This window comes from Scyliorhinus canicula, chromosome 5, assembly GCF_902713615.1.
Source record: "Scyliorhinus canicula chromosome 5, sScyCan1.1, whole genome shotgun sequence".
NCBI classification, from domain to species: domain Eukaryota; kingdom Metazoa; phylum Chordata; class Chondrichthyes; order Carcharhiniformes; family Scyliorhinidae; genus Scyliorhinus; species Scyliorhinus canicula.
Window position 1 is genome coordinate 116,052,075 of NC_052150.1, and position 25,253 is coordinate 116,077,327.

Genomic DNA, 25,253 nt, shown 5'->3' on the forward strand with positions numbered 1-25,253 from the left:
ACCTCAAAACCCATATCAACTTTTGAATTAAGCACGCCTTGCGACTCCATAAAAAACTATTTGCTTTCTGCATCCATTATTATGTCAGCTCTAAATATAATTATTCCATGGCTTTCCTATCTAGTTTCCCAGCCTCCAGTCTTTGTAAACCAATTCATCAAAAACTCTGCTGCCTATATCTTATTTTGCGCCAAATTCGTCTCACCTTTCAGCCCTGTCCCTGAAGCGTCAGCCTTTATTTAACAGTAGCACTTTCATCTCTTCTTTCCCATAATCCAGGTTGGGACACTGAAGCGAATTAACGTTTCCCACTGCCAACGATCAACTGATGCAGAAAGACAAATATGGAACTCTCCCTGTGTTATGTGATATCATACCCTTGGAACAGGCATAAGACCCGCTGATAAGGTTGGGAGGTGTATCAGACGGCGGTGGCGTGATTTTCCAATTGATTACAATCCGGAACAAATATTCGTGGTGTTCAAGTCGCGGAGGGTGGGGATCGTGTTCGGCGTCGCACAGGTACCGGGTGGGAGTTCCGGGGACAAGAACATTTCCCGCCAGCCAGCGGCTGCCAGGAGACAGAGGCAATGGCGGACATTCTGGAGGTTCCGCGCACGAGAATTAACACGAGCCTGGTCTCGCGCTTCGCCGGGATGGCCGTTTGCTTCGTGGGCCGCGTTCAGAAGGTAGCGGCCCCTCTGCTATAGCCGCATGGGTGAACTGATATGCGCAATTGTCTAGGGGTCCAGAAAGGTGGTGTTGTCGCCGGGTTTACTGTAAATTAATCATATCCTGATTTTTTTGTGTGAATCAGGTTCACCCCTCTGGTACCTCCTTCGTTCTGGCAGACGGCGATGGGAAGAATGTAACTGTGGAAATGACTGATCCAGTAAGTGGATTTTTTAAAAGTATAATTTTATTCGGTCTAATGAAATGAAAAAATATGTAAAAAGAAACACAATTGTAGTCACAGCATACCGGACTGCTTTTTGAAACGGTTTAAAAAACACTTTCTGCCATATAACTTTGTAGACGGAATTTTTTGATAGCCGGTTGCTGTTAATATATCACCAAATGCAAGTCGGTTTGTGTGCTGACTTTAACTCCTGGTGTAAGGGAGAAGGAATACCAACAGTATCAAAGCAAGAGAAAATGAGATTTTAAAAATGATATCAGTAGAGTTTGCAACAGTTAGTTTGCTGCATCACTGACAATTAAACCAATAAAATATCCAAAGATTTTATTTTTATATCTAATAAGATATTTTTTAAACTTCCGAGCTCAAAGTCAAAATTTATCGGTGAAGCATCAGAATCTCTTGTGATTGACAAGTTGACTTTTGTCAGCTCTCTGGGGGTGTGCTGGATGCTGGCAGGAGCCCATGTAATGGAGATTGAAGGGAGTGGGTAAAGTAACTGTCATTTCTTGCTGCCAGCTTGCCAAAGTGGGGAAGGTTCAGATAGCCATCCCACCCAGAGCTCAACTGAGCAATTTAAGTGACCAATTAAGGATTTATTCCCCTGTGCAGGGGGGAGTCCATCAGGTAGACCCTGGTGAGCTTGGAGGGATGGGACAGGATTCCTTTCTGAACACTGTTCAACCATGGCAGGGCCTCCCTGGTGACTATGGTCACTCCTGCAACAGTGTGCCCTCTCTTGCCTGCACATCCAATTTTATGCCTGGCTATGGGGCCCATGCTGTCGGCACTAAATCCAGCACAGCAAAACTAATCATTCATGTGATATACCATCAGCTCCTGTTTATTCTACCCACCTTGTTCATGAAAGGTTTGCAGGTTTATTCTACACTTGGGCATTGTCATGGTGCCATAAGTATTCTAGTAATGTTGCTGGGAGTTACAGGGCATCATGGTACAGGGGAAGGGGTGGAGAAAGATCCTGTAAATTAGTTCGAAGATCTTGTATATATTCAGTTTATGCATTATTGAAGTGACCTGGGAAGAATTGTAAACCTAAAAGTTACATTAATCATTTATTTCTACAGCAGTTTAACCCAAAACCCAAAAGAGGAGCACCTCCACTTTAAATCTTTGCAGCTGTATAGATGTATTGGTGAGCAGTGAGATTAAGTTTCAACAATGCTGCAAGTGTGCAATTTAAATGTACATCACTCTGTTTTCAGAATATTTTCATGAACAAGTTATGCACTCAATTCTTAAAATTGTTCCAGGCCAATAACCCAATATAATCGCCTGGATTTTACAGACAGGAAACAATTGGTGCTCATCATTCTTTGTAGTTTCAGATGCTGAGGGACATTTTATGGGCTATTGCAAAGGTAATTAGAGGGGTGGTTCAATGCAACGCCATTCACGGGGGTTTTGCAACCTGTGTAAATGGGGCAAATAACAGTGAGGCTCTACAGACAATCAGATTCAAGAAATTCACAGGCGGCATGAGTCTAAACCAAGGACTGCAGGTTAGAATGTTTATTCTATATGAAATGATGTACAGAAAGCAAAATAAGGAGATGGAAAGTAACATGGAATTGAAAGAAGGAGCAGAAAGAGAATGTAACAAAAATCAAAATAAAATATCCCAACAGTAACGAACATTTGAAAGAATGAGTCTTCATACTTATAGAAGTAAAATTTTGGTGGCAGATAGGTTTATTTAGCAGTAATCAAAACTTATGACACGACTAAAATTCACTGGTGTTCTTTTGTGTTTGAATGTGGAATCTATCAAAGAGGATAGTATAGCTTCTGGAGGAGCACGACAAATCAGACCAACTTTCTGAATACTGTATTTCACTAGATTCCAGGTGCTGGAAGTTTCTGGTGATTTATTCCGTAATAAATGTGAGCAATGATAGCCTCACCATTATGACAAAATGTGGGTCAGTATATACTTTCAGTTTGTTGGTCAACTGTGGGTTATTTATAGATTTAAATCTATTGTAGTTATAGCAATAGTTTTAAAAAATATATTTTTATTCAAGGCTTTTTGGATAAATCTGCAAAATATCAGAAGATCAACACATCAACCTAAACAGGCAACCACAAATCCCCAACCTCCCCTGATACCAACACCCCACCACATCATGCCTTCCCAATTTCTCCCCCCACGCCTTGCTGACCCCGCAATCCTTGAAGAAATCAATCAACCACTTCCATCTGTGGGTAAACCCCTCTACCGACCACCACAAGGTGAACTTGACTTTCTCCAACCACAGGAATTCTACCAGGTCGCTCACCCACACTCTTGCCTTCAGCGGCTCCGATTTCCGCCAACACAATGGAATCCGTCTCCGGAGCTTTCACTGATACATAATTTAATAATCTTTATTGTCACAAGTAGGCTTACATTAACAACGCAATGAAGTTACTGTGAAAAGCCCCTAGTTTCCACAATGCAGCGCCTGTTCGGGTACACAGGGATAATTCAGAATGTCCAAATTACCTAATAGCTCGTCTTTCGGGACTTGTGGGAGGAAACCCACGCAGACACGGGGAGAACATGCAGACTCTGCACAGGCAGTGACCCAAGCCAGGAATCGAACCTGGGACCCTGGTGCTGTGAAGCCACAGCGCTAACCCCGAATATCGCTACCTTTGGATTCGGGGCCAACTCAGAACCTCGCACATCTCTGTCAGAACCCCCTTTGTCTTGGACATGCCCCGAACATGTAGACGAGATTCACAGGCTCGCACGCCGCCCACACCTGTCTTCCACACCCGCAAAGAACCTGCTCATCCTCGCCATTGTCATGTGGGCCCTATGCACCATTTTAAACTAGGTGAGGCTTAACCTCGCAACGACGAGGATGCGTCCGCCCTCCACAAGGCTTCTGCCCACATCCATACAGCACCTCCCCACCCAGTTCTTTCTCCCCTTGCGCTTGATCTCCTCCAATGGAGCGCCCTCCCTCTCCATCAATATATATATATTAAAAGACTTCTTACTGTGCTCACCCCAGTCCAACGCCGGCATCTCCACATCTTGTATATATCCAACACCCTCCCTGCCCCTATTTAATTCTCCAACAGCAACCTATCTTGCAACACCAGAGGCAGCAGCCTCTGAAAGAACGGCTCCTCTCTCCTCACAAAGCCCTCACCTGCAGGTACCTAAAGCCATTCCCATTGGGCAACTCGTACAATTCCTCAACTTCCCCAGCCCTGCAAATTTGCCCCCGTTAAACAAGTCCCTAAAATACTCGATCCCCACCTGTCACTACCTCTGTTACCCCCCCAGAAACACCCGTTTCACTCACTGGATCTTCCCTGCCCCCACACACAGTGAAATTATCCGTTAATCTTCCTGAAAGAGGACTTGGGGACAAAGATAGGGAAGTTCCGGAACACAAACAGAAAACTGGCAGCACCGTCATTTTCACCGTCTGCAAGCGCCCAGCCAGTAATAGCGGCAACACATCCCACTTCTTAAAATCCACCTTCATTCCCTCCAACAATCTTACCAAGTTCAGTTTTCGTAGCTGGGCCCAGCTCCGCACTACCTGGATTCCTAAATACCTAAAACTCGCCCCCAAAACCCAGAATGGCAACTCCCCTAATTTCCTATCTTGCCCACAGCATTGATCGGGAACACTTCGCTCTTTCCCATATTCAACTTGTAACCCAAAATCTTCATAATCCATCCAATGCGGCCCACTGGGACTGAAATATATAACAAATCACCACACATATCGAAACCCTGTGCTCAGCACTCCCTGCTCAATCCATTTCCACTCCTTCAATGTCCTAAGCGCCATTGCCAACGCCAAGGCAAAAAGCAGCGGGGAGAGCAGGCATACTGTCTCGTCCCACAATGTAAACAAAAGTATCCCAGTCTCATCCGGTTCATCTGAAAGCTCGCTGCCAGTGCCCTGTACAGCAGCGGGACCCGAACCTCTGCCCAAACCTGAACTTCCAATAAGTACGCCCACTCCACCCGATCAAAAGCCTTTTACGCGTCCATCGCTACCAGGGCAGCATGGTAGCAGAGTGGTTAGCACTATGGCTTCACAGCACCAGGGTCCCAGGTTCGCTTCCCAGCCTGAGTCACTGTCTGCGGAGTCTGCACGTTCTCCCCCATGTGTGCATGGGCTTCCTCTGGATGCTCCGGTTTTCTCCCACAAGTCCAGAAACACGTGCTATTAGGTAATTTGTACATTCTGAATTCTCCCTCTGTGCCCGAACAAGCACTGGAATGTGGCGACTAGGGGCTTTTCACAGTAACTACATTGCAACGTTCATGTAAGCCTTCTTATGATAATAAATATTATATTATTATTACCTCTACCTCCTGCTTCTTCAAGGGCATCGTGATTACATTGAGTAGCCTCTACACAGTTGTCAACAACTGCCTTCCCTCCACAGATCCTGTCTGGTCTTCCCCTATCACAGCCGGCACACAGTGCTCAGTTGGTGATGCTACCACCTTTGTAAAAAGCTTTGCATCAACGTTGAGCAGCGATTATCGGGTGGTACAACCACGCTGCTCCCGGGTCCTTATCTTTCTTTAAAATCAGGGAAATGGAAGCCTACGACAATGTATGGGGCAGTTTCCCCTTCTCCCTTGCCTCGTCCTCACCAGCAGCGGCCCCAGCTCTGCACCAAACCTTTTAGAAAACTCTACTGAGAGCCTGTCCGGACTCGGGGCCTTCACAGCCGGCATCGCACACATGCCAACCATCACCTCCCTCAGCCCACTCTCTCCCAAATCCACCTTCAGGAACTCCAACCCATACAGGAACCACCACATCCCCTCCTCCCCAAAACATCAACCAATCTCCCCCACACCTTCCTCCTGGCAACCCAACACTTCACTCATTAGCTAACCCGTCCAGCTAGCATGGTGGCCCCCGCCCAAGCCTTTGACTTCCCCTCACCCTTCCAGTCCATCACCCCACAATCCTACCAACCACCAACAAACAAAGAGAAACAAAAGACACATTCACCATTTCCGCTCCCCTGTCGAAACCCCGAACTTGACCCTCTTGTGGAGGGCCGCCTTTATCCGGTTGTACTCGGCCCTCCACTTCGTCAGCTCCTCACCCAGGTCCTAGTAAAACCACAGCTCATTCTCTTACCAGGTGCATTTCTTGGTCTGTCTCACCCACTTCAGAATGTTTTTCTTTGTCCAAAAATCGATGCCACCTCACCACCATTGCCCTCGGCAGTTCCCCGACCTGCGGCCGCCTCCTTAGCACCTTGTGCATCCGATCCACCTCGAGGGGCCAGTTAAAGGCTCCCTCCCCTCCACATCAACCTCTGCAGCATGCTCACCACATACTTGGCAGCCTCTGCACCTTCAATGCTTTTGAGCATCCCAACAATCCTCCGATTCTGCCTCTTGGAGCGGTTCTCAAGGCCATCGAGTTTCTCTCTTACCCTCTTTTGGTTGCCCAACACCATCCCCATCTCTGCTCCACACACAGTCGCCGCTCTGAGCGGCTCTACCACCTTGGCCAAATCCTCCAAAGCCTCTTTCCTTTGCTGTTGAAATTTATTATTCAGAACCTCCACTAGTTTCTCTGTCAATCACTGGGCAAGCAGCGCTGCCCCCTTGCCTTCTGCAGTCATCACCTGTGGCGCACCATAAAAACTTTCCTGCTCCTGCTGCTCTCTCTGTCTCGTGGCACTTCTTGGCTGCTGATCGATACATCAGCCTCACCAAAGGAGTTTAACTTCCCTGGGCACTCATGCACTCTTTACCCTCAAACATTATACCATTCAGGTGGGGAAAGACCAAAAAATCCACCTTGAGGAGGAGCCGCCAAATGTGCAACCACTCACTCCATGGATGCCACCGGAAGTCATAGTAATATCAACAGCATCATTTTCCTCAGCATCATTTTTGCATAAAATCTAATTAGAGGACTTCCGGTTGCGGCTATGCGGAGCTAAGCCGCACGTTTGGCAGCTCCTGCCCTGAACGGACTTTTGGGCTCTTTTTAGGGCCCCCAGCGGTACTTGTTCGACGGTTCCCGACGTGGGAAAGAGTCAGCAGCATTTCCCCATCGGTATATGGCCTGGACAAGGAGTGGGACGAGCAAGATAGCGGTAGCAGCGCAAAAGCGAGGGAAGAAGAACAAGATGGCGGCCGGCGGAGACCTAGAGGCATGGAGGCAGTGGGCGCAGGAGCAGCAGGAGACTCTCCAGCGCTGCTTTCGGGAGCTCAGAGCGGAACTGCTAGAGCCGTTGAAGGCTTCCATCGACAAGCTGCTGGAGACTCAGACAGCCCAGGGGTTGGCAATCCGGGAGATCCAACAGCAGGCCTCTGAAAGAGAGGATGAGGCCTCAGCCCTCATGGTAAAGGTGGAGATGCATGAGGCGCTCCATAAAAAGTGGCAGGAGCGGTTTGAGGAGATGGAGAACCGGTCGAGGCGGAAAATTTGGCAGATCCTGGGCCTTCTAGAGGGGTCAGACCTGGGGGCCTACGTGGTTGTCCTGAATTCGCTGATGGGAACTGGGTCCTTCCAGGGGCCCCTGGAGCTGGAGGGGGCCCACTTAATACTGGCAAGGAGGCCCAAGCCGAATGGGCCGCCATGAGCGCTGCTGGTGCGGTTCCACCGGTTTGCTGACCGGGTGTGTGTGCTCAGGTGGGCCAAGAAGGAGCGGAGTAGCAGGTGGGAGAACGCGGTGGTACAGATCTACCAGGACTGGAGTGCGGAGGTGGCTAAGCGGAGGGCCGGGTACAACAGGACGAAGGCGGTGCTACACAGAAAAGGAGTGAAGTTTGGCATGTTGCAGCCAGCGCGTTTGTGGGTTACCTACAAGGACCGACACTTTTACTTTGAGTCCCCGGAGGAGGCGTGGGCCTTTGTGCAGGCCGAGAAGTTAGACTCAAACTGAGGGTTGGGTGCGGGGGTCTGTATGTAAATGTGTTATTTTCTATGGGGGGGTGGTTTCTGTTAAATGCTGGTTCTGTGTCGTTTTCAGGGCGGGTGGGGCACTTTTTTGCGTGGGTTCAGTGGATGGGCTCGAGGAGGGGGGTAGACTCGCAGTGTGGGGAGCTGATGGTGGGAAGGGGACTGGGGCCCCGCGAGGGGATTGGGCCGACAATGGGAGCTGCTTTAGAGGAGGCGGGGTCGGGCAGGTGGAAAGCACAGGCTTTTTCCCACGCTGAGGGTTGATGGGGGCGGGGTCGGAGCTGAGAAGCGCGGGTTTTGTTCCTGCGTGGGAGGGGGAGGAGGAGAGCCTGCTGGTGGGCACTGGGGAGGAGGGGTAGCCCCACGCTGGGAGGGGTCGGAGGAGTGGTGGGAGTTGCCGGGGTCAGCAGGAGTCAGCTGGGCCAGGTTAGACTAAGGAAAGGATGGGTAGGCCAAGTGTTTCATTCAGGGCTGGATGCAAAAAATCGGGGGGTAGCGATCCTGGTGGGAAAGAGGGTGTCGTTTGAGGCGTCAAATGTGGTAGCGGACAGCGGCGAGAGGGGTATGTGATGGTGAGCGGCAAACTGCAGGGGGAGCGGGCGGTGCTGGTTAACGTATACGCCCCGAACTGGGACGATGCGGGTTTTATGCGGCGCATGTTGGCCCGCATTCCAGATCTGGAGACGGGGAGGCCTGATAATGGGGGAGACTTCAATGCAGTGCTGGATCCGCCATTGGATCGATCCATGTCCAGGATGGGTAGGAGGCCAGCGGCGGCTAAGGTGTTGAGGGGGTTCATGTACCAGATGGGAGGGGTGGATCCTTGGAGGTTTGCGAGGCCGAGGGCCAGGGAGTTTCCATTCTTCTCCCATGTGCATAAGGCCTATTCCCGGATCGATTTTTTAATTATGAGCAGGAGGCTGATTTTGAGGGTGTAGGATGCTGAATATTCAGCGATAGTCATTTCGGATCATGCCCCACACTGGGTGGACCTCGAGCTGGGGGAGGAGAGAGACCAGCGCCCGCCATGGGGCTTGCAGGTGGGGCTGCTGGCAGATGAGGTGGGCGGGCGGGTTCGAGGATGTATCAAGAGGTACCTGGAGGCCAATGATAATGGGGAGGTCCAAGTGGGGACGGTCTGGGAGGCAGTGATTAGAGGGGAGTTGATCTCCATCCGAGCCCATAGGGAGAGGAGAGAGAGAGGGAGAGGCTGGTGGGGGAGTTGGTAAGGGTGGATAGGAGATACGCGGAGGCTCCGGAGGAGGGATTGCTGCGGGAGCGGCGTAATCTTCAGGCCAAGTTCGACTTGCTGACCACCAGAAAGGCGGAAGCTCAGTGGAGGAAGGCACAGGGAGCGGTGTATGAATATGGGGAGAAGGCGAGTAGGATGCTGGCACATCAGCTCCGTAAGCGGGATGCGGCCAGGGAGATTGGTGGAGTTAAGGATAGGGGAGGGAATGTGGTGCGAAGGCGGGTAGGCATCAATGGGACTTTTACGGGGAATTGTATCGGTCTGAACCCCCAGCGGAGGGGGGGGGGGGGGGGGGGAATGGAGCGCTTCTTGGACCGGCTGAGATTCCCGAGGGTGGAGGAGGGGCAGGTGGAGGGACTGGGGGCGCCGATTGAGCTGGAGGAGCTGGTCAAAGGAATAGGGAGCATGCAGTCTGGGAAGGCGCCGGGGCCGGATGGGTTCCCGGTCGAATTCTATAAAATGTATGCAGACCTGCTGGATCCCCTGTTGGTCCGGACCTTCAACGAGGCAAGGGGGGGGGGGGCTTTGCCCCCGACTATGTCCCGGGGCTGATTTCCTTGATCCTTAAGCGGGACAAGGACCCCCTGCATTTTGGTCATACAGGCCGATGTCGCTGTTAAATGTAGACGCCAAGCTGTTGGCGAAGATCTTGGCCACAAGGATAGAGGACTGTGTGCCGTGGGTCATCCACAAGGATCAGACGGGGTTTGTGAAGGGAAGGCAGCTGAACACCAACATACGGAGGCTCTTGAATGTTATAATGATGCCGGCGGTAGCGGGGGCAGCGGAGATAGTGGTGGCGCTAGACGCGGAGAAGGCCTTTGATAGGGTTGAGTGGGGGTACTTGTGGGAGGTGCTGGAAAGGTTTGGGGAGGGGTTTGTCAGATGGGTGAGGTTGTTATATGAGGCCCCGATGGCGAGCGTGGCCATGAATAGGAGGAGATCGGAGTACTTTCGGTTATATCGAGGGACGGGACAGGGGTGTCCCTTGTCCCCCTTGCTCTTTGCGTTGGCAATCGAAATTCTGGCCATGGCGTTGAGGGAGTCGAGGAACTGGAGGGGACTGGTGCGGGGTGGGGAGGAGCACCGAGTGTCGCTTTATGCAGGTGACTTATTGCTATATGTGGCGGACCCAGTGGGGGGGAATGCCGGAGGTGCTGAAGATTCTCGGAATTTGGGGACTTCTCAGGGTACAAGCTCAACCTGGGGAAGAGCGAGCTGTTCGTCGTGCACCCGGTGGGATCAGGAGGAGGGGATTGGTAGGCTCCCACTAAAAAGGGGGGAGAGGAGCTTTAGGTACCTGGGAGTCCAGGTGGCCAGGAGCCGGGGGGCCCTACACAAACTTAACCTTACAAGGCTGGTGGAGCAAATGGAGGAGGAGTTTAAAAGATGGGACATGTTGCCGCTGTCGGGCAGGGTGCAGTCAGTCAAGATGACGGTGCTCCCGAGGTTTTTGTTCGTATTCCAGTGCCTCCCCATCCTTATCCCGAAGGCCTTTTTTAGGAGGGTCAACAGGACTATTGCGGGGTTTGTATGGGTGCACGGGACCCCGAGGGTGAGAAGGGTGTTTTTGGAGTGGGGCAGGGATATGGGGGGGGGGGGGGGGGGGGGGCTGGCGCAGCCCAACCTCTGTGGGTATTATTGGGCTGCCAAGCACGGTGTCGAGGGTGGTAGGATCCAGGGTCAAGCCAGGCTGGGGACTCGCAATATTTGGGCTTGCAGTGGAGCCGGGAGTGCAGGAGGCGAAAGAGGCCGGTGTTCTGGCCTTTGCGTCCCTCGTAGCCCGGCGGAGGATTCTTCTTCAGTGGAAGGATGCGAGGCCCCCAAGCGTGGAGGCCTGGATCAATGATATGGCGGGATTTATCAAATTGGAGAGGGTGAAATTTGCCCTGAGGGGATCAGTACAGGGTCTTTTTCAGGCGGTGGCTCTCTTTTGTTTTCTTTGTTGTTAATTTTTTTTGTTATTGATATTTTGTGAAAATCTGAATAAAAATTATTTTTTTTAAAAATTCTAATTAGAGTTTTTGAAGCTATTGTTAATTTGGGGGTACCTTACAGCAATGACAAATGTTTAACATGTAAATTTCTGTAAGACTAATGCCATTGTTTCTCGGTACCAATTATTTTCTGTTTATGTGCACAGCAGGTATGAGTGTGCAGCCAAAAAACTTGCCGATTGGTATTTTGAATCATATCTGTAATAGCACCAATCTAGGGGTGGGATATAAAAGCAGGGAGGTTAATCTAGAACTGCAGAGAACATTAATTAGTCCAGGTGCGGTCAGAGTTCAGGAAAAATGCGATTGACTAGGAAGGATATAAAGGTGATTTATGAGAATGTTGCCAGGGCCAGAAAATTTAAACCAAAAGGAAAAATTGGATAGGCTTAAAAGCAAATTACTGCGGATGCTGGAATCTGAAACGAAAGAGAAAATGCTGGAAAATCTCAGCAGGTCTGGCAGCATCTGTAGGGAGAGAAAATAGCTAACGTTTTGAGTCCAATGACTCTTTGTCAAAGCTAACAGTCAGAGAATACTTGTACTGTGCAGTGAGAATGAAAGATGAGTCATAGCCACAGAAACCCAGGGAAACCGGGTGCTGATAGCCACAGAAAATAAGGGAAAAGAATGCTAATGGCAGTCCCCAGAGAGAACAAAAGGTGTGAGAGGCCAAATGGCAGAGAAACTAACATCAGAGGGTAAACTGTAACAGATGGAGATGTGGGGGGAGGGGAAGGGGGAAGTAAAGGAGAGAAGGGGAAAGGAAAGGTGGATAAGATGGGGGGGGGGGGGGTGTTAAATATATATTAAGAAAGAAATGGTAAGAGACAGTTGAAATGAAATGGGATGAAAACAAATGGGTCTAGGTAGGGTAGAGCTGATCATCTGAAGTTGTTGAATTCGATGTTGAGACCGGAAGGCTGTAGCATGTGTAACCGGAAGATGAGATGTTGTACCTCCAGTGGATAGGCTTAGTTTGTTTTCTTTGGAACATTTAGATGTTAGTTTAGTTGATGTTTAAAATTGGGGAGCTAGATAGAGTGGATAGGATGAAACCATTTCTTTTCACAAATAGATCTATAATTGGTGATGGAGGGGAGGCAAAGATTTAGCATAATTATAGACAGAGTTAAGTGATCACATAACAATGCAACAGATGTAAGCTCTCTAGATCTGCAGTGCAAGTCATGAATGGTGGTGGACGATGAGCTAACACAAGCAGAAGGCTACATAGAATGCTCAGCCTGTCTGCAAAAGTCACACTGAAGCATTTGTAACCACCTCCAGTCAGAAGTGCTAAGTGGATGATCCATCTCACCTTCTAAGCATCACAGATGCTAATTTGACTAATTGCATGTAATATCAAGAAGTGATTGAGCACCTTGGATACAGCAAAAGCTGTAGGCCACAACATCTCGGTTGTGGTATTATGCTGCAAATCTAGCCGCGCCTCAAGCCAAGCTGTTCCTGTACAAAACTGGATCTGCCCAACAATGAAAAATTGCCCACATATACCCTGCCTATATAAAGCAGGACGGCTCCAATCTGGCCATTAGTCTTCTTTCAATCATCAGCAAAGTGATGGAAGGTCTGGTCAATAGTGTTATCAAGCGGCACTTCCTCAGGAAAAGCCCATTTAGCAATGCTCCAATTAGATTTTAGACTTCACTATCTTTGTCCAAACACATCCAAAAGTATGAATTGAAGAGATGAGGCAAGAGTGACTGACCGTGACACCATGTCGCATCAAGGAATGCCAGTAAAACTGAAGCTAATGGAAATTAGGAGGAAAACACTCCACAAGTTGGAGCCTTAGATAACACTTAGAAAAATGAGTGTTTCTTGGGGGGGCCGTTATCTTTGACCCAGTGCATTCCTCCGGATAGTGTCCTAGGCCCAACCGTCTTCAGCTGCTTTGTCAATGACCTTCTCCCCATCATCATGTCGGAAGTGGTAATGCTTCCTGAAGTTTTCATGGTGTTCAATTCCGTTCACAGCTTCTCAGATACTAAAGCAATCTGAGCTTGCAGGCAGCAAGACCTGGATTTAATTTATCTTTGGGTGATAAGGAGGGCAATGACCAGCTCCAACAAGAGAGAATCTAACTATGCCACCGTGACATTCAGTGGCATTACTATCACTAAATCCCCCACTATCAATATCCCGGGCATTACCACTGACCAAAAACTTAACTTGACCAGCCATATAAATATTGGTGTAGTCAGGAGTGTAATAGAATATTCTGCACTTGGCCGAATGAGTAAGTGCAGCTTCAACAACACTGAAAGCTTGATGCCATCAAGGGCAAAACAGCTCACTTAATTGATATTCTTTCCACTATCTTAAAGAGTTATAGCTGGGGGAAGGGCAATTATGATGCCATTAGACATGACTTAGGATGTGTAGGTTGGAGAAGTAGGCTGCAAGGGTTGGGCACACTGGATATGTGGAGCTTGTTCAAGGAACAGCTATTGCGTGTTCTTGATAAGTACGTACCAGTCAGGCAGGGCCGAAGGGGTAGAGCGAGGGAACCGTGGTTTACCAAAGAAGTGGAATCTCTTGTTAAGAGGAAGAAGGAGGCCTATGTGAAGATGAGGCGTGAAGTTTCAGTTGGGGCGCTTGATAGTTACAAGGAAGCGAGAAAAGGTCTAAAGAGAGAGCCAAGATGAGCAAGGAGGGGACATGAGAAGTCTTTGGCAGGTAGGATCAAGGAAAACCCAAAAGCTTTCTACAGGTATGTCAGGAATAAAAGAATGACTAGGGTAAGAGTAGGGCCAGTCAAGGACAGTGGTGGGAAGTTGTGTGTGGAGGCTGAGGAGATAAGCGAGATACTAAATGAATACTTTTCGTCAGTATTCACTCAGGAAAAAGATAATGTTGTGGAGGAGAATGCTGAGACCCAGGCTATTAGAATAGATGGCATTGAGGTGCGGAGGGAAGAAGTGTTGGCAATTCTGGACAAGGTGAAAATAGATAAGTCCCCGGGGCCTGATGGGATTTATCCTAGGATTCTCTGGGAAGCCAGGGAAGAGATTGCTGAGCCTTTGGCTTTGATTTTTATGTCATCATTGGCTACAGGAATAGTGCCAGAGGACTGGAGGGTAGCAAATGTGGTCCCTTTGTTCAAGAAGGGGGAGTAGAGATAACCCCGGTAACTATAGGCCGGTGAGCCTCACGTCTGTTGTGGGTAAAGTCTTGGAGAGGATTATAAGAGATACGATTTATAATCATCTAGATAGGGATAATATGATTAGGGATAGTCAGCATGGTTTTGTGAAGGGTAGGTCATGCCTCACAAACCTTATCGAGTTCTTTGAGAAGGTGACTGAACAGGTAGACGAGGGTAGAGCAGTTGATGTGTATATGGATTTCAGTAAAGCGTTTGATAAGGTTCCCCACGGTCGGCTATTGCAGAAAATACGGAGGCTGGGGATTGAGGGTGATTTAGAGATGTGGATCAGAAATTGGCTAGTTGAAAGAAGACAGAGGGTGGTGGTTGATGGCAAATGTTCAGAATGGAGTTCAGTTACGAGTGGCATACCACAAGGATCTGTTCTGGGGCCGTTGCTGTTTGTCATTTTTATAAATGACCTAGAGGAGGGCACAGAAGGTTGAGTGAGTAAATTTGCAGACGACACTAAAGTCGGTGGAGTTGTAGACAGTGTGGAAGGATGTTGCAGGTTACAGAGGGACATAGATAAGCTGCAGAGCTGGGCTGAGAGGTGGCAAATGGAGTTTAATGTAGAGAAGTGTGAGGTGATTCACTTTGGAAAGAAAAACAGGAATGCGGAATATTTGGCTAATGGTAAAATTCTTGGCAGTGTGGATGAGCAGAGGGATCTCGGTGTCCATGTACATAGATCCCTGAAAGTTGCCACCCAGGTTGATAGGGTTGTGAAGAAGGCCTATGGTGTGTTGGCCTTTATTGGTAGAGGGATTGAGTACCGGAGCCATGAGGTCATGTTGCAGCTGTACAAAACTCTGGTACGGCCGCATTTGGAGTATTGCGTACAGTTCTGGTCGCCTCATTATAGGAAGGACGTGGAAGCTTTGGAACGGGTGCAGAGGAGATTTACCAGGATGTTGCCTGGTATGGAGGGAAAATCTTATGAGGAAAGGCTGATGGACTTGAGGTTGTTCTCGTTAGAGAGAAGAAGGTTAAGAGGTGACTTGATAGAGGCATACAAAATGATCAGCGGGTTAGATAGGGTGGACAGTGAGAGCCTTCTCCCGCGGATGGAGGTGGCTAGCACGAGGGGACATAGCCTTAAATTGAGGGGTAATAGATACAGGACAGATGTCAGAGGTAGGTTTTTTACGCAAAGAGTGGTGAGGCCGTGGAATGCCCTACCTGCAACAGTAGTGAACTCGCCAACATTGAGGGCATTTAAAAGTTTATTGGATAAGCATATGGATGATAAGGGCATAGTGTAGGTTAGATGGCCTTTAGTTTTTGACTTCCCATGTCGGTGCAACATCGTGGGCCGAAGGGCCTGTGCTGCGCTGTATCGTTCTATGTTCTATGTACTTCCTCCAACACTGATGTACCGCAACAGTATTTTCGCACAATTCGTGTTTGTCTGGAATTTGGTGCATGGATAAATGGTAGAGGCAGATATTCTCACCGCCTTTAAAGAATACTTGGATATGCAGTTGAAGTGTATAGGCTTTCCAAGAGCTGGAAAATGGAATTATGCTGGACCACACTGGTTCACATAGACACAATGGGCCAAACACCACCTTCTGTACTGTAAATATCTATAATTTTCCACAATGTATATTAAATGTAAGGTCTATTTTACCTATTTTTATGCTGTGTAGCTCGATGAAGAGTTGAGTGGAGTCATTGAAGTAGTTGGAAAGGTCACACCAAAAGCCACTATCAAGGCTGCATACTACGTCCCTTTTCGAGAGGATAAGAACAGTTTTGGTATGTACGATAATGAATTAATGTAAAACCTTTTCAACACCTAACATTTAACCTATGCATAAAGCTTTAGTTATGTACCTGTCTTTGTTACGTCTTTTTGTCACACAGGGGGGGAAAATCTTATCCACATGATTTAACTTCGACATTAATTTTTAATTTCTAATTAAAAATTGTCTGCACGTCTGTTTTAAGAATTAAAGTCCAACACGTGGATTATGTACTACTTGTGCTAAATACCGAGAAATCTTTTTAGTCCTTGTCCTGAGACAATGGTTTAAATATTTTTCAAGCTCCGTGTACAGAAAACACACCATCAAGAATTAATTTGACATTCTAAGATAGCAATGTGTAAATGGATTTTTTAATAGCTCTTAATTTCAAGCTGCCTTATTAAAATGTAAATTTTCTACTTCCATCATCATGATGCCCATGATTAACGAGTCATTTAACTCGACTGCGTTTACATCTGATGGAATGCAAGTTAATATGACAGTGATAGATTATTAACAAACATACTATATCTTTTTAATGTCAGTGAAGAGATTTACTGGCTTATAAGAACTAGGAGCAGGAGTAGGCCATCTGGCCCCTCGAGCCTGCACCACCATTCAATGAGATCATGGCTGATCTTTTGTGGACTCAGCTCCACTTTCCGGCCCAAACACCATAACCCTCAATCCCTTTATTCTTCAAAAAACTATCTATCTTTACCTTAAAAACATGTAATGAAGGAGCCTCAACTGCTTCACTGGGCAAGGAATTCCATAGCTTCACAACCCTTTGGGTGAAGAAGTTCCTCCTAAACTCAGTCCTAAATCTACTTCCCCTTATTTTGAGGCTATGTCCCCTAGTTCTGCTTTCACCCGCCAGTGGAAACAACCTGCCCGCATCTATCCTATCTATTCCCTTCATAATTTTATATGTTTCTATAAGATCACCCCTCATCCTTTTAAATTCCAACGTGTACAGTCCCAGTCTACTCAACCTCTCCTCGTAATCCAACCCCTTCAGCTCTGGGATTAACCTAGTGAATCTCCTCTGCACACCCTCCAGTTCCAGTACGTCCTTTCTCAAGTAAGGAGACCAAAACTGAACACAATACTCCAGGTGTGGCCTCACTAACACCTTATACAATTGCAGCATAACCTCCCTAGTCTTAAACTCCATCCCTCTAGCAATGAAGGACAAAATTCCATTTGCCTTCTTAATCACCTGTTGCACCTATAAACCAACTTTCTGTGACTCATGCACTAGCACACCCAGGTCTCTCTACACAGCAGCATGCTTTAATATTTTATCATTTAAATAATAATCCCGTTTGCTGTTATTCCTACCAAAATGGATAACCTCACATTTGTCAACATTGTTTTCCATCTGCCAGACCCTAGTCCATTCACTTAACCTATCCAAACCCCTCTGCAGACTTCCAGTATCCTCTGCACTTTTCGCTTTACCACTCATCTTAGTGTCATCTGCAAACTTGGACACATTGCCCTTGGTCCCAACTCCAAATCATCTATGTAAATTGTGAACAATTGTGGGCCCAACACGGATCCCTGAGGGACACCACTAGCTACTGATTGCCAACCAGAGAAACACTCGTTAATCCCCACTCTTTGCTTTCTATTAATTAACCAATCCTCTATCCATGCTACTACTTTACCCTTAATGCCAAGCATCTTTATCTTGTGCAGCAAAGTTTTGTGTGGCACCTTGTCAAAGGCTTTCTGGAAATCCAGATATACCACATCCATTGGCTCCCCGTTAACTACGGCACTGGTAATGTCCTCAAAAAATTCCACTAAATTAGTTAGGCACGACCTGCCCTTTATGAACCCATGCTGCGTCTGCCCAATGGGACAATTTCTATCCAGATGTCTCGCTATTTCTTCCTTGATGATAGATTCCAGCATCTTCCCTACTACCGAAGTTAAGCTCACTGGCCTATAATTACCCGCTCTCTGCCTACCTCCTTTTTTAAACAGTGGTGTCACGTTTGCTAATTTACAATCCACCGGGACCCCCCCCAGAGTCTAGTGAATTTTGGTAAATCATCACTAGTGCATCTGCAATTTCCCTAGCCATCTCTTTTAGCACTCTGAGATGTATTCCATCAGGGCCAGGAGACTTGTCTACCTTTAGCCCCATTAGCTTGCCCATCACTACCTCCTTAGTGATAACAATCCTCTCAAGGTCCTCACCTGTCATAGCCTCATTCCTGTCAGTCACTGGCATGTTATTTGTGTCTTCCACTGTGAAGACCGACCCAAAAACCCTGTTCAGTTCCTCAGCCATTTCCTCATCTCCCATTATTAAAACTCCCTTCTCATCCGCTAAAGGACCAATATTTACCTCGGCCACTCTTTTTAGTTTTATATATTTGTAGAAACTTTTACTGTCAGTTTGAATATTCTGAGCAAGTTTACTCTCATACTCTATCTTACTCTTCTTTATAGCTTTTTTAGTAGCTTTCTGTTGCCCCCTAAAGATTTCCCAGTCCTCTAGTCTCCCACCAATCTTTGCCACTTTGTATGCTTTTTTCTTCAATTTGATACTCTCCCTTATTTCCTTAGATATCCACGGTCGATTTTCCCTCTTTCGACCGTTCTTCCTTTTTGTTGGTATAAATCTTTGCTCAGCACTGCGAAAAATCGCTTGGAAGATTCTCCACTGTTCCTCAACTGTTCCACCATAAAGTCTTTGCTCCCAGTCTACCTTAGCTAGTTCTTCTCTCATCCCATTGTAATCTCCTTTGTTTAAACACAAAATACTAGTATTTGATTTTACCTTCACACCCTCCATCTGTAATTTAAATTCCACCATATTGTGATCGCTCCTTCCGAGAGGATCCCTAACTATGAAATCGTGAATCAATCCTGTCTCATTACACAGGACAAGATCTAGGATCGCTTGTTCCCTCGTAGGTTCCATTACATACTGTTCTAGGAAACTATCGCGGATACATTCGATAAACTCCTCCTCAAGGTTGCCTTGATCGACCTGGTTAAACCAATCAACAGGTAGATTACAATCCCCCATGATAACTGCTGTACCAATTCTATATGCATCAGTTATTTCTTTGTTTATTGCCTGCCCCACCATAACGTTACTATTTGGTGGGCGATAGACTACTCCTATCAGTGACTTTTTCGCCTTACTATTCCTGATTTCCACCCAAATGGATTCAATCTTATCCTCCATAGCACCGATGCCATCCCTTACTATTGCCCAGATGTCATCCTTAAATAACAGAGCTACACCACCTCCCTTACCATCCACTCTGTCCTTCCGAATAGTTTGATACCCTCGGATATTTAACTCCCAGTCGTGACCATCCTTTAACCATGTTTCAGTAATGGCTACTAAATCATAGTCAATCATGATGATTTGCACCATCAACACATTTACTTTATTCCGAATACTACGAGCATTCAGGTAAAGTACACTTATGTTGGGTTTTTTTTCCTCTGTTTTGAATCTTAACATCTCCAGTTTTATTCCTTTTAGTATTACTGGGCCTATTCACTGAGCTCCCCTCAGTCACTGTACCTTGTACTGTCGCCCTTTTTGATTTTTGACTATGGCTTCTTTGCCTTGCACTTTCCCCCTTACTTCCTTTTGCTTCTGTCCCTATTTTACTACCTTCCAACTTCCTGCATTGGTTCCCATCCCCCTACCACATTAGTTTAAAACCCTCCCCAACACCTCTAGCAAATCCCCCCCCCCCCCCCCCCCCATGGACATCGGTTCCAGTCCTGCCCAGGTGCAGACCGCCCGGTTTGTACTGGTCCCAACTCCCCCAGAACCGTTCCCAATGTCCCAGCAATTTGAATCCCTCCCTCTTGCACCATCTCTCGAGCCGCGCATTCATCCTATCTATCCTGACATTCCTACTCTGACTAGCTCGTGGCACTGGTAGCAATCCTGAGGTTACTACCTTTGAGGTCCTACTTTTTAGTTTAACTCCTAACTCCCTGAATTCAGCTTGTAGGACCTCATCCCGTTTTTTACCTATATCGTTGGTGCCTCTGTGCACCACGACAGCTGGCTGTTCACCCCCCCCCCCCCCCCCCCCCCCCATACCATCCTGGAGTCTCTATTGCGTCTACAGAACCGCCTGTCTATTCCCCTTGCAATTGAGTCCTCTATCACTATAGCCCTGCCATTTTTCTTCCTGCCCTGCTGCGCAGCAGAGCCAGCCACGGTACCATGAATCTTGCTGCTGCTGCCTCCCTCTGGTGAGCCATCTCCCTCAACAGTATCCAAAGCGGTATATCTGTTTTGCAGGGAGATGACTGCAGGGGACACCTGCCCTGCCTTCCTACTCTTGCTCTGTCTTTTGGTCACCCATTTTCTATCTTTCTCAGTAACTTTCACCTGCGGTGTGACCAACTCGCTAAACGTGCTATCCACGACCTCCTCAGCATCACGGATGCTCCAAAATGAGTTCGTCCGCAGCTCCAGAGCCGTCAAGCGGTCTAACAGGAGCTGCAACTGAACACACTTCTTGTACATGAAAGAGCCAGGGACAGTGGACGAGTCCCTGAGCTTCCACATCGCACACGAGGAGCATGACACGGGTCTGGGATCTCCTGCCATGTCTTAAACCTTAGGTAAACTTATACAACTACAATTTCAAAAAACGAAAGAAAAATAAATAAATTAGACAATGAAAAGAAAAACTACTTACCAGGGTTAAAAAGCACCTCCTCCCCACGTAGCTTCAAATTCCCAAACTCACTGTTGGTTGTGCCTCACTCTGGCTGTGTCTTCTCTGGCTCACTGGGAGAACTCACCCAGGGTCTCAGATGCTCTCTGGTTCTCTCCCTGCAGATTAAAAGTTACAGGCCAGAAGAAAGAGAGAGAACAAAACAGTAGAGAAAAAGCACCTCATCCCACTATGCACGACTTACCTCACTGCACCAAATTACCAAGTTCCAACTTCCCACTCTGGATGTGCCTCACTCCGGCTGTGTCTTCTCGACTTGCGCAAATCTTACTGAGTGCTCTTTCTGTCTGTCTTTTATACAGACCTCAGCTAACCAGGATGCCTCACTACCTAAACTTCAAAGAGAAGAATACAATGTGCACCTTTGTGCCCCTAAACAGGCCTCAGGTGACTGAAAGATAACTGCCTCTCAACAATTAGGGTGGCGGCAGCTTCAGCCAATCAGACACTAAGCTACACACTGCACTTTTAACTGAAAAACAGCAGAATTATCTTTGAATTGTTCTTTTTTTTTAAAAAGTAAGCTAAATATTTTACAATGTAGAGTGGTGTGGAGCCTTAAGGTACAACATAAGACTTTGTATGATGGTGTCATGCCAGTCAAAGAGCACGGAGCTCATGCCAGCAAAAAAAAAAAAAATCTGGTCACTCGTTATCACTTTAGTGGACCCTTTCACCGTTGCCTATCTGACTATGTTTCCAAAAACAATGAATAGGGTGCAAAGCGAAATTTGGATAGTTTGCTGGACTAATTTGTTTCCTCCTTTGTGTTTCAGATCTCGGCCTTTACAATGAAGCCCTGAACATCATACATGATTTTTCACAGTACTATCCATTTAGTGTTACAGCCAGTGGTTGATTTCTTATTACACACTATATTTGAGAAGCCAAAATCTTAACTGTCCAGTCGAACTCCAATATAATTTATCTTCTATACTGGAATTAATTTTGGTGTCAGTACAGTAACCTAGATCTGTGCGACCTGATAACTGGAGTGACAGATAAAGGTGTAATGCAGAAGTTTTATATTTTCTAAAATGTTGCAAAACCCATATTTTCAAAAGTCTTCAGTTGTTGAATGATAAATTTAAATGGAGATTTTAAATGTCAAGACAGCTCAGCGCTGTTAAAAGTTATTTGTTCTGTTTTATAAGCAAGGCTGACATTGTAGTACTTCACCTGCAAGGAAGAAAATCATTGAAATGTAGAAGTTTAAAACTCATTCAAGTTACAGAAAATGGATTGCAACAAGTCAAAATAAACTGACTCACAAATGGTTTGCTGTAGTCCAAGTTAAAAAGTAAACTTATTCCAAATGACATGATTGGTGACATCTTTAGGTTAAGATATTGTGACTAGAATGGAGCCCATGGATGTACTCGAGTACAAATGGCTCTTGTTTGACCTTCAGGAAAGATCAAGCTTTTTTGGTATTTATGAATGGCTGGTTTATCTATCAGCTCAACTTCTGTTCTGCCAAATGTGCAAGCCAATGTAAGGTAAATCAAGTTGGGATGGGACTGTATTGTGAAAATGCTCATTAGTTTCCTGGGTTTTCAGATAGCATATTTGGTAAAGAGGAGACTTGCGTCAGGAGGTTGATTATAGTGTAGTTCTCTGAAACTAGAGAACAAAATTTAAAGCATCTGTAAATAGCTTTGCTAGCACATAGGCAACGTCCACCATGAAAGCCAACCACTATCTCAGTTAATTCATCTAGTTCATGGGATTTAAGTCCTGCCAGACAAAGGTTATCCATGCCACCTTTGGAAAGTTTTCCTATTGTACTTTATTCCCCTTCATCTCTTTGATATGACTTTCTGAAAAGCTGCTTCCAGGCTGTTGTATGTATTTATTAAAATTAAAGCAAGGTGGTTAAATGCTAAGTAGGTATTAATAACTGATATTAGATCCTTGTGGCTTTATTACACCCCAAACTTTTGATTTAATCGCTTCTGTTCCAAATGGTAGGTATACCACTTGAGCTGACCTGCAGGAAGTGTTGAATTGCAGTCAGAGAGTGGGTGTGATCACCACTCCACCCACCACCTTAAATATTCACAGTGGCAACATTGTGTATCATCTACACGATGTACTGCAAGTCACCAAGCTGTGGTAGCTAGTTTGATAACAGCTTCCAAATCTGCAACCTCCACCTCCTAGAAGGGAAAAGGCAGCAAATGCCTGGGAATACCACAGCCTGCAGGTTCCCCTCCAAGTCTCACACCATCCTGTCTTATAACTACATTGCTGCTCCTTCACTGTCGCTGGGTCAAATTCCTGGTACTCCCTACTTAACAGCATTGTGGGTCTACCTTCATCACATAGACTGCACCAATTCAAGGCAGCAACTCACCACTGCCTTCTCAAAGAATGGATAGTAAATGCTGGCCTTGACAACAACACTCAATCATGTGAATAAATTTAAGTTGCACATTTAGTAAAAAAACTTATTTTCAATCTATATTTTAGCTTCATCTTAATAGTTGAAAATTTAAAGTGAAGGTTGTTGAGTGCTTTAGCTTGATGTCTGCAAATACTTTGGTTGCCTATCTATTTTCTGACGTCATTACTGATGCACACCTTGACTCGGCACCAGATTATGCCATTAAGAAAATAAACTAGCTACCACAGAGACAGATCTCTGTGGGCAACCTCCTTCAAAGGTCAGTGATAAGTGCCCTTGCTTTGTCGACCATTATAAAATTTGCACCATTCATTCCTAATAGGAGTATGACTTCACTTGTACTTGACCTGATCACTGCAGGATCTACCTGACTTCAGTCAGCCGTATCAGTAAAATGCAAATGTATCCAATCTAATTTCTGCCCTTTGAGAAGCTGACGGCTTCAAGTAAAAACAAGCATACAGGTAGTCAAAAGCAAATGACAACTTTTTGTTACTGGAATTTTATTTTTTAAACATCTTAAACCATAAGGCCACAAGACGCAGAAGTAGGCCACTCGGTCTATCAAGTCTGCTCCATTGTTCAATGAAGTCATAGCTGATCTGATATAATCCTCGACTCCATTTTCCTGCCTTATCCCAGTAATATTGATTCATTTACTGATTTAAAATCTATTTCAACCTTGAACATAGTTAATGACCCAGCCTCTATAGCTCTCTGCAATAAAGAATTGCACAGATTCACTACCCTCAGAGAAAAAATAGCTCCTCATCTCTGCCTTAAAAATTACTCTTTAATTATGCCCTCTGGTCCTAGACTCTCCCACAAGGGGAAACATCCTCTCTGCATCTACCCTGTCAAGCCTCCTGAGAATTGTATATATCTTAATAAGGTCACCTCATTCTTCTAAACTCCAATGAGTACAAGCTCAACCTCTCCTCATACAAAATTCCCTCCATACCCAGGATCAACCTAGTGAACCTTCTCTGGACTGCCTCCAATGCCAAGATATCTTCCCTTGGGTAAGGAGATCAAAAATGTTCACAGTATTCCAGGTGTGATCTAATTAGTGCCTGTATAGGATTAACAGGACTTCCCTATTTTTATACTCCATTCCCTGTGAAATAAAGGGCAATGGCCTCCTTTTGCCTGTAGGGATTCTAAGATTTGCCTTCCCAATTACCTGCTGAATTTGCATGATATTTTGTGACTTATGCACCAGGACCCCAAATTCCCCGTGCTGCAGTTTTCTGGAGTCTTTCTCCATTTAAATAATATTCAGCTCCTTTATTCTTCTTACCAAAGTTAACTTCACATTTTGCTGCATTTCATTCCATATGCCAAGTTTTTGCCCACTCACCTAACTTGTCTATAATCCCTCTGTAGACTCTTTGTGTCATCCTCACTACTTGTCTTCCCACCTATTTTTGTGTCATCTGCAAACTTGCAATAATGCATTCACTTCTCTCATCCAAGTCATTAATATATATATTGTGAATAATTGTGGCCCTAGCACAGATCCCTGCAGCACTCCACTAGTTACAGGTTGCCGTCCTGAAAATACATAGAAGATAAGAGCAGGGGGAGGCCTATTGGCCCTTCGAGCTTGCTCCGCCATTTATCCCAACTCTCTCTCTTTCAGTTAGCCAATCTTCTTTCCATGCTGATATACCCCCCCGTGGTGATATACATCACTGCAAATACACAAGGGGTTAATGTGAACACATCTCCTAGATAGACACTAGAGGGAGCACCAGAGACATGACACACAGACATTCAACCAATAGGTCAGTAAGATAGGACTCGACCAATGGGCATTCACGACAAACACACAGGTGACACTACCACAGGACGGCATTATACCAATCCATATATAAGGACACAGCACACATGATCTTCCTCTTTCCAGTGGAGACACTTAGTGAGTACACAGGGTTGATTGAAACACATCACACCCACCACGTGGATTGTAGCAGACTGGTTAGTTAGTCTGAGTACCTATAACAGGAGAGTCAAATCCAAGTAACAGTTTAATAAATGTGTTAAAGCTATCTCCAAGTCTGAACCTTCCTTTGTCAGAGTGCACATCAAGGAAG

The 25,253-nt window shown here is 46.3% G+C and overlaps 2 protein-coding genes across 2 annotated transcripts in view; one reads left to right on the forward strand and one right to left on the reverse strand.

Annotated features, from left to right (window-relative positions):
• The window catches only part of umad1 (UBAP1-MVB12-associated (UMA) domain containing 1), a 78,374-nt gene extending 77,773 nt beyond the window's left edge, over positions 1-601 (reverse strand). The window contains exon 1 of the mRNA XM_038797523.1: positions 378-601. The gene's annotated coding sequence lies outside the window, so the exon portion shown is untranslated. The remainder of the gene's footprint in view (positions 1-377) is intronic.
• On the forward strand, positions 510-22,036 carry rpa3 (replication protein A3). The gene is made up of 4 exons (XM_038797522.1): positions 510-689; positions 818-892; positions 15,913-16,021; positions 21,527-22,036. The coding sequence occupies exons 1-4, from the start codon at positions 591-593 to the stop codon at positions 21,607-21,609; spliced, it is 366 nt and encodes a 121-aa protein (XP_038653450.1). The 5' UTR covers positions 510-590; the 3' UTR covers positions 21,610-22,036.
• Positions 22,037-25,253: the final 3,217 nt, after the last annotated feature.

Bases quoted from the DNA above. Each gene is read 5' to 3' on its own strand.
- rpa3 (XM_038797522.1), top strand. From the start codon at position 591: ATGGCGGACATTCTGGAGGTTCCGCGCACGAGAATTAACACGAGCCTG. The intron at 690-817 runs GTAGCGGCCCCT...TGTGTGAATCAG, and splicing joins TCGTGGGCCGCGTTCAGAAG to GTTCACCCCTCTGGTACCTC. The intron at 16,022-21,526 runs GTATGTACGATA...TTTGTGTTTCAG, and splicing joins AGAGGATAAGAACAGTTTTG to ATCTCGGCCTTTACAATGAA.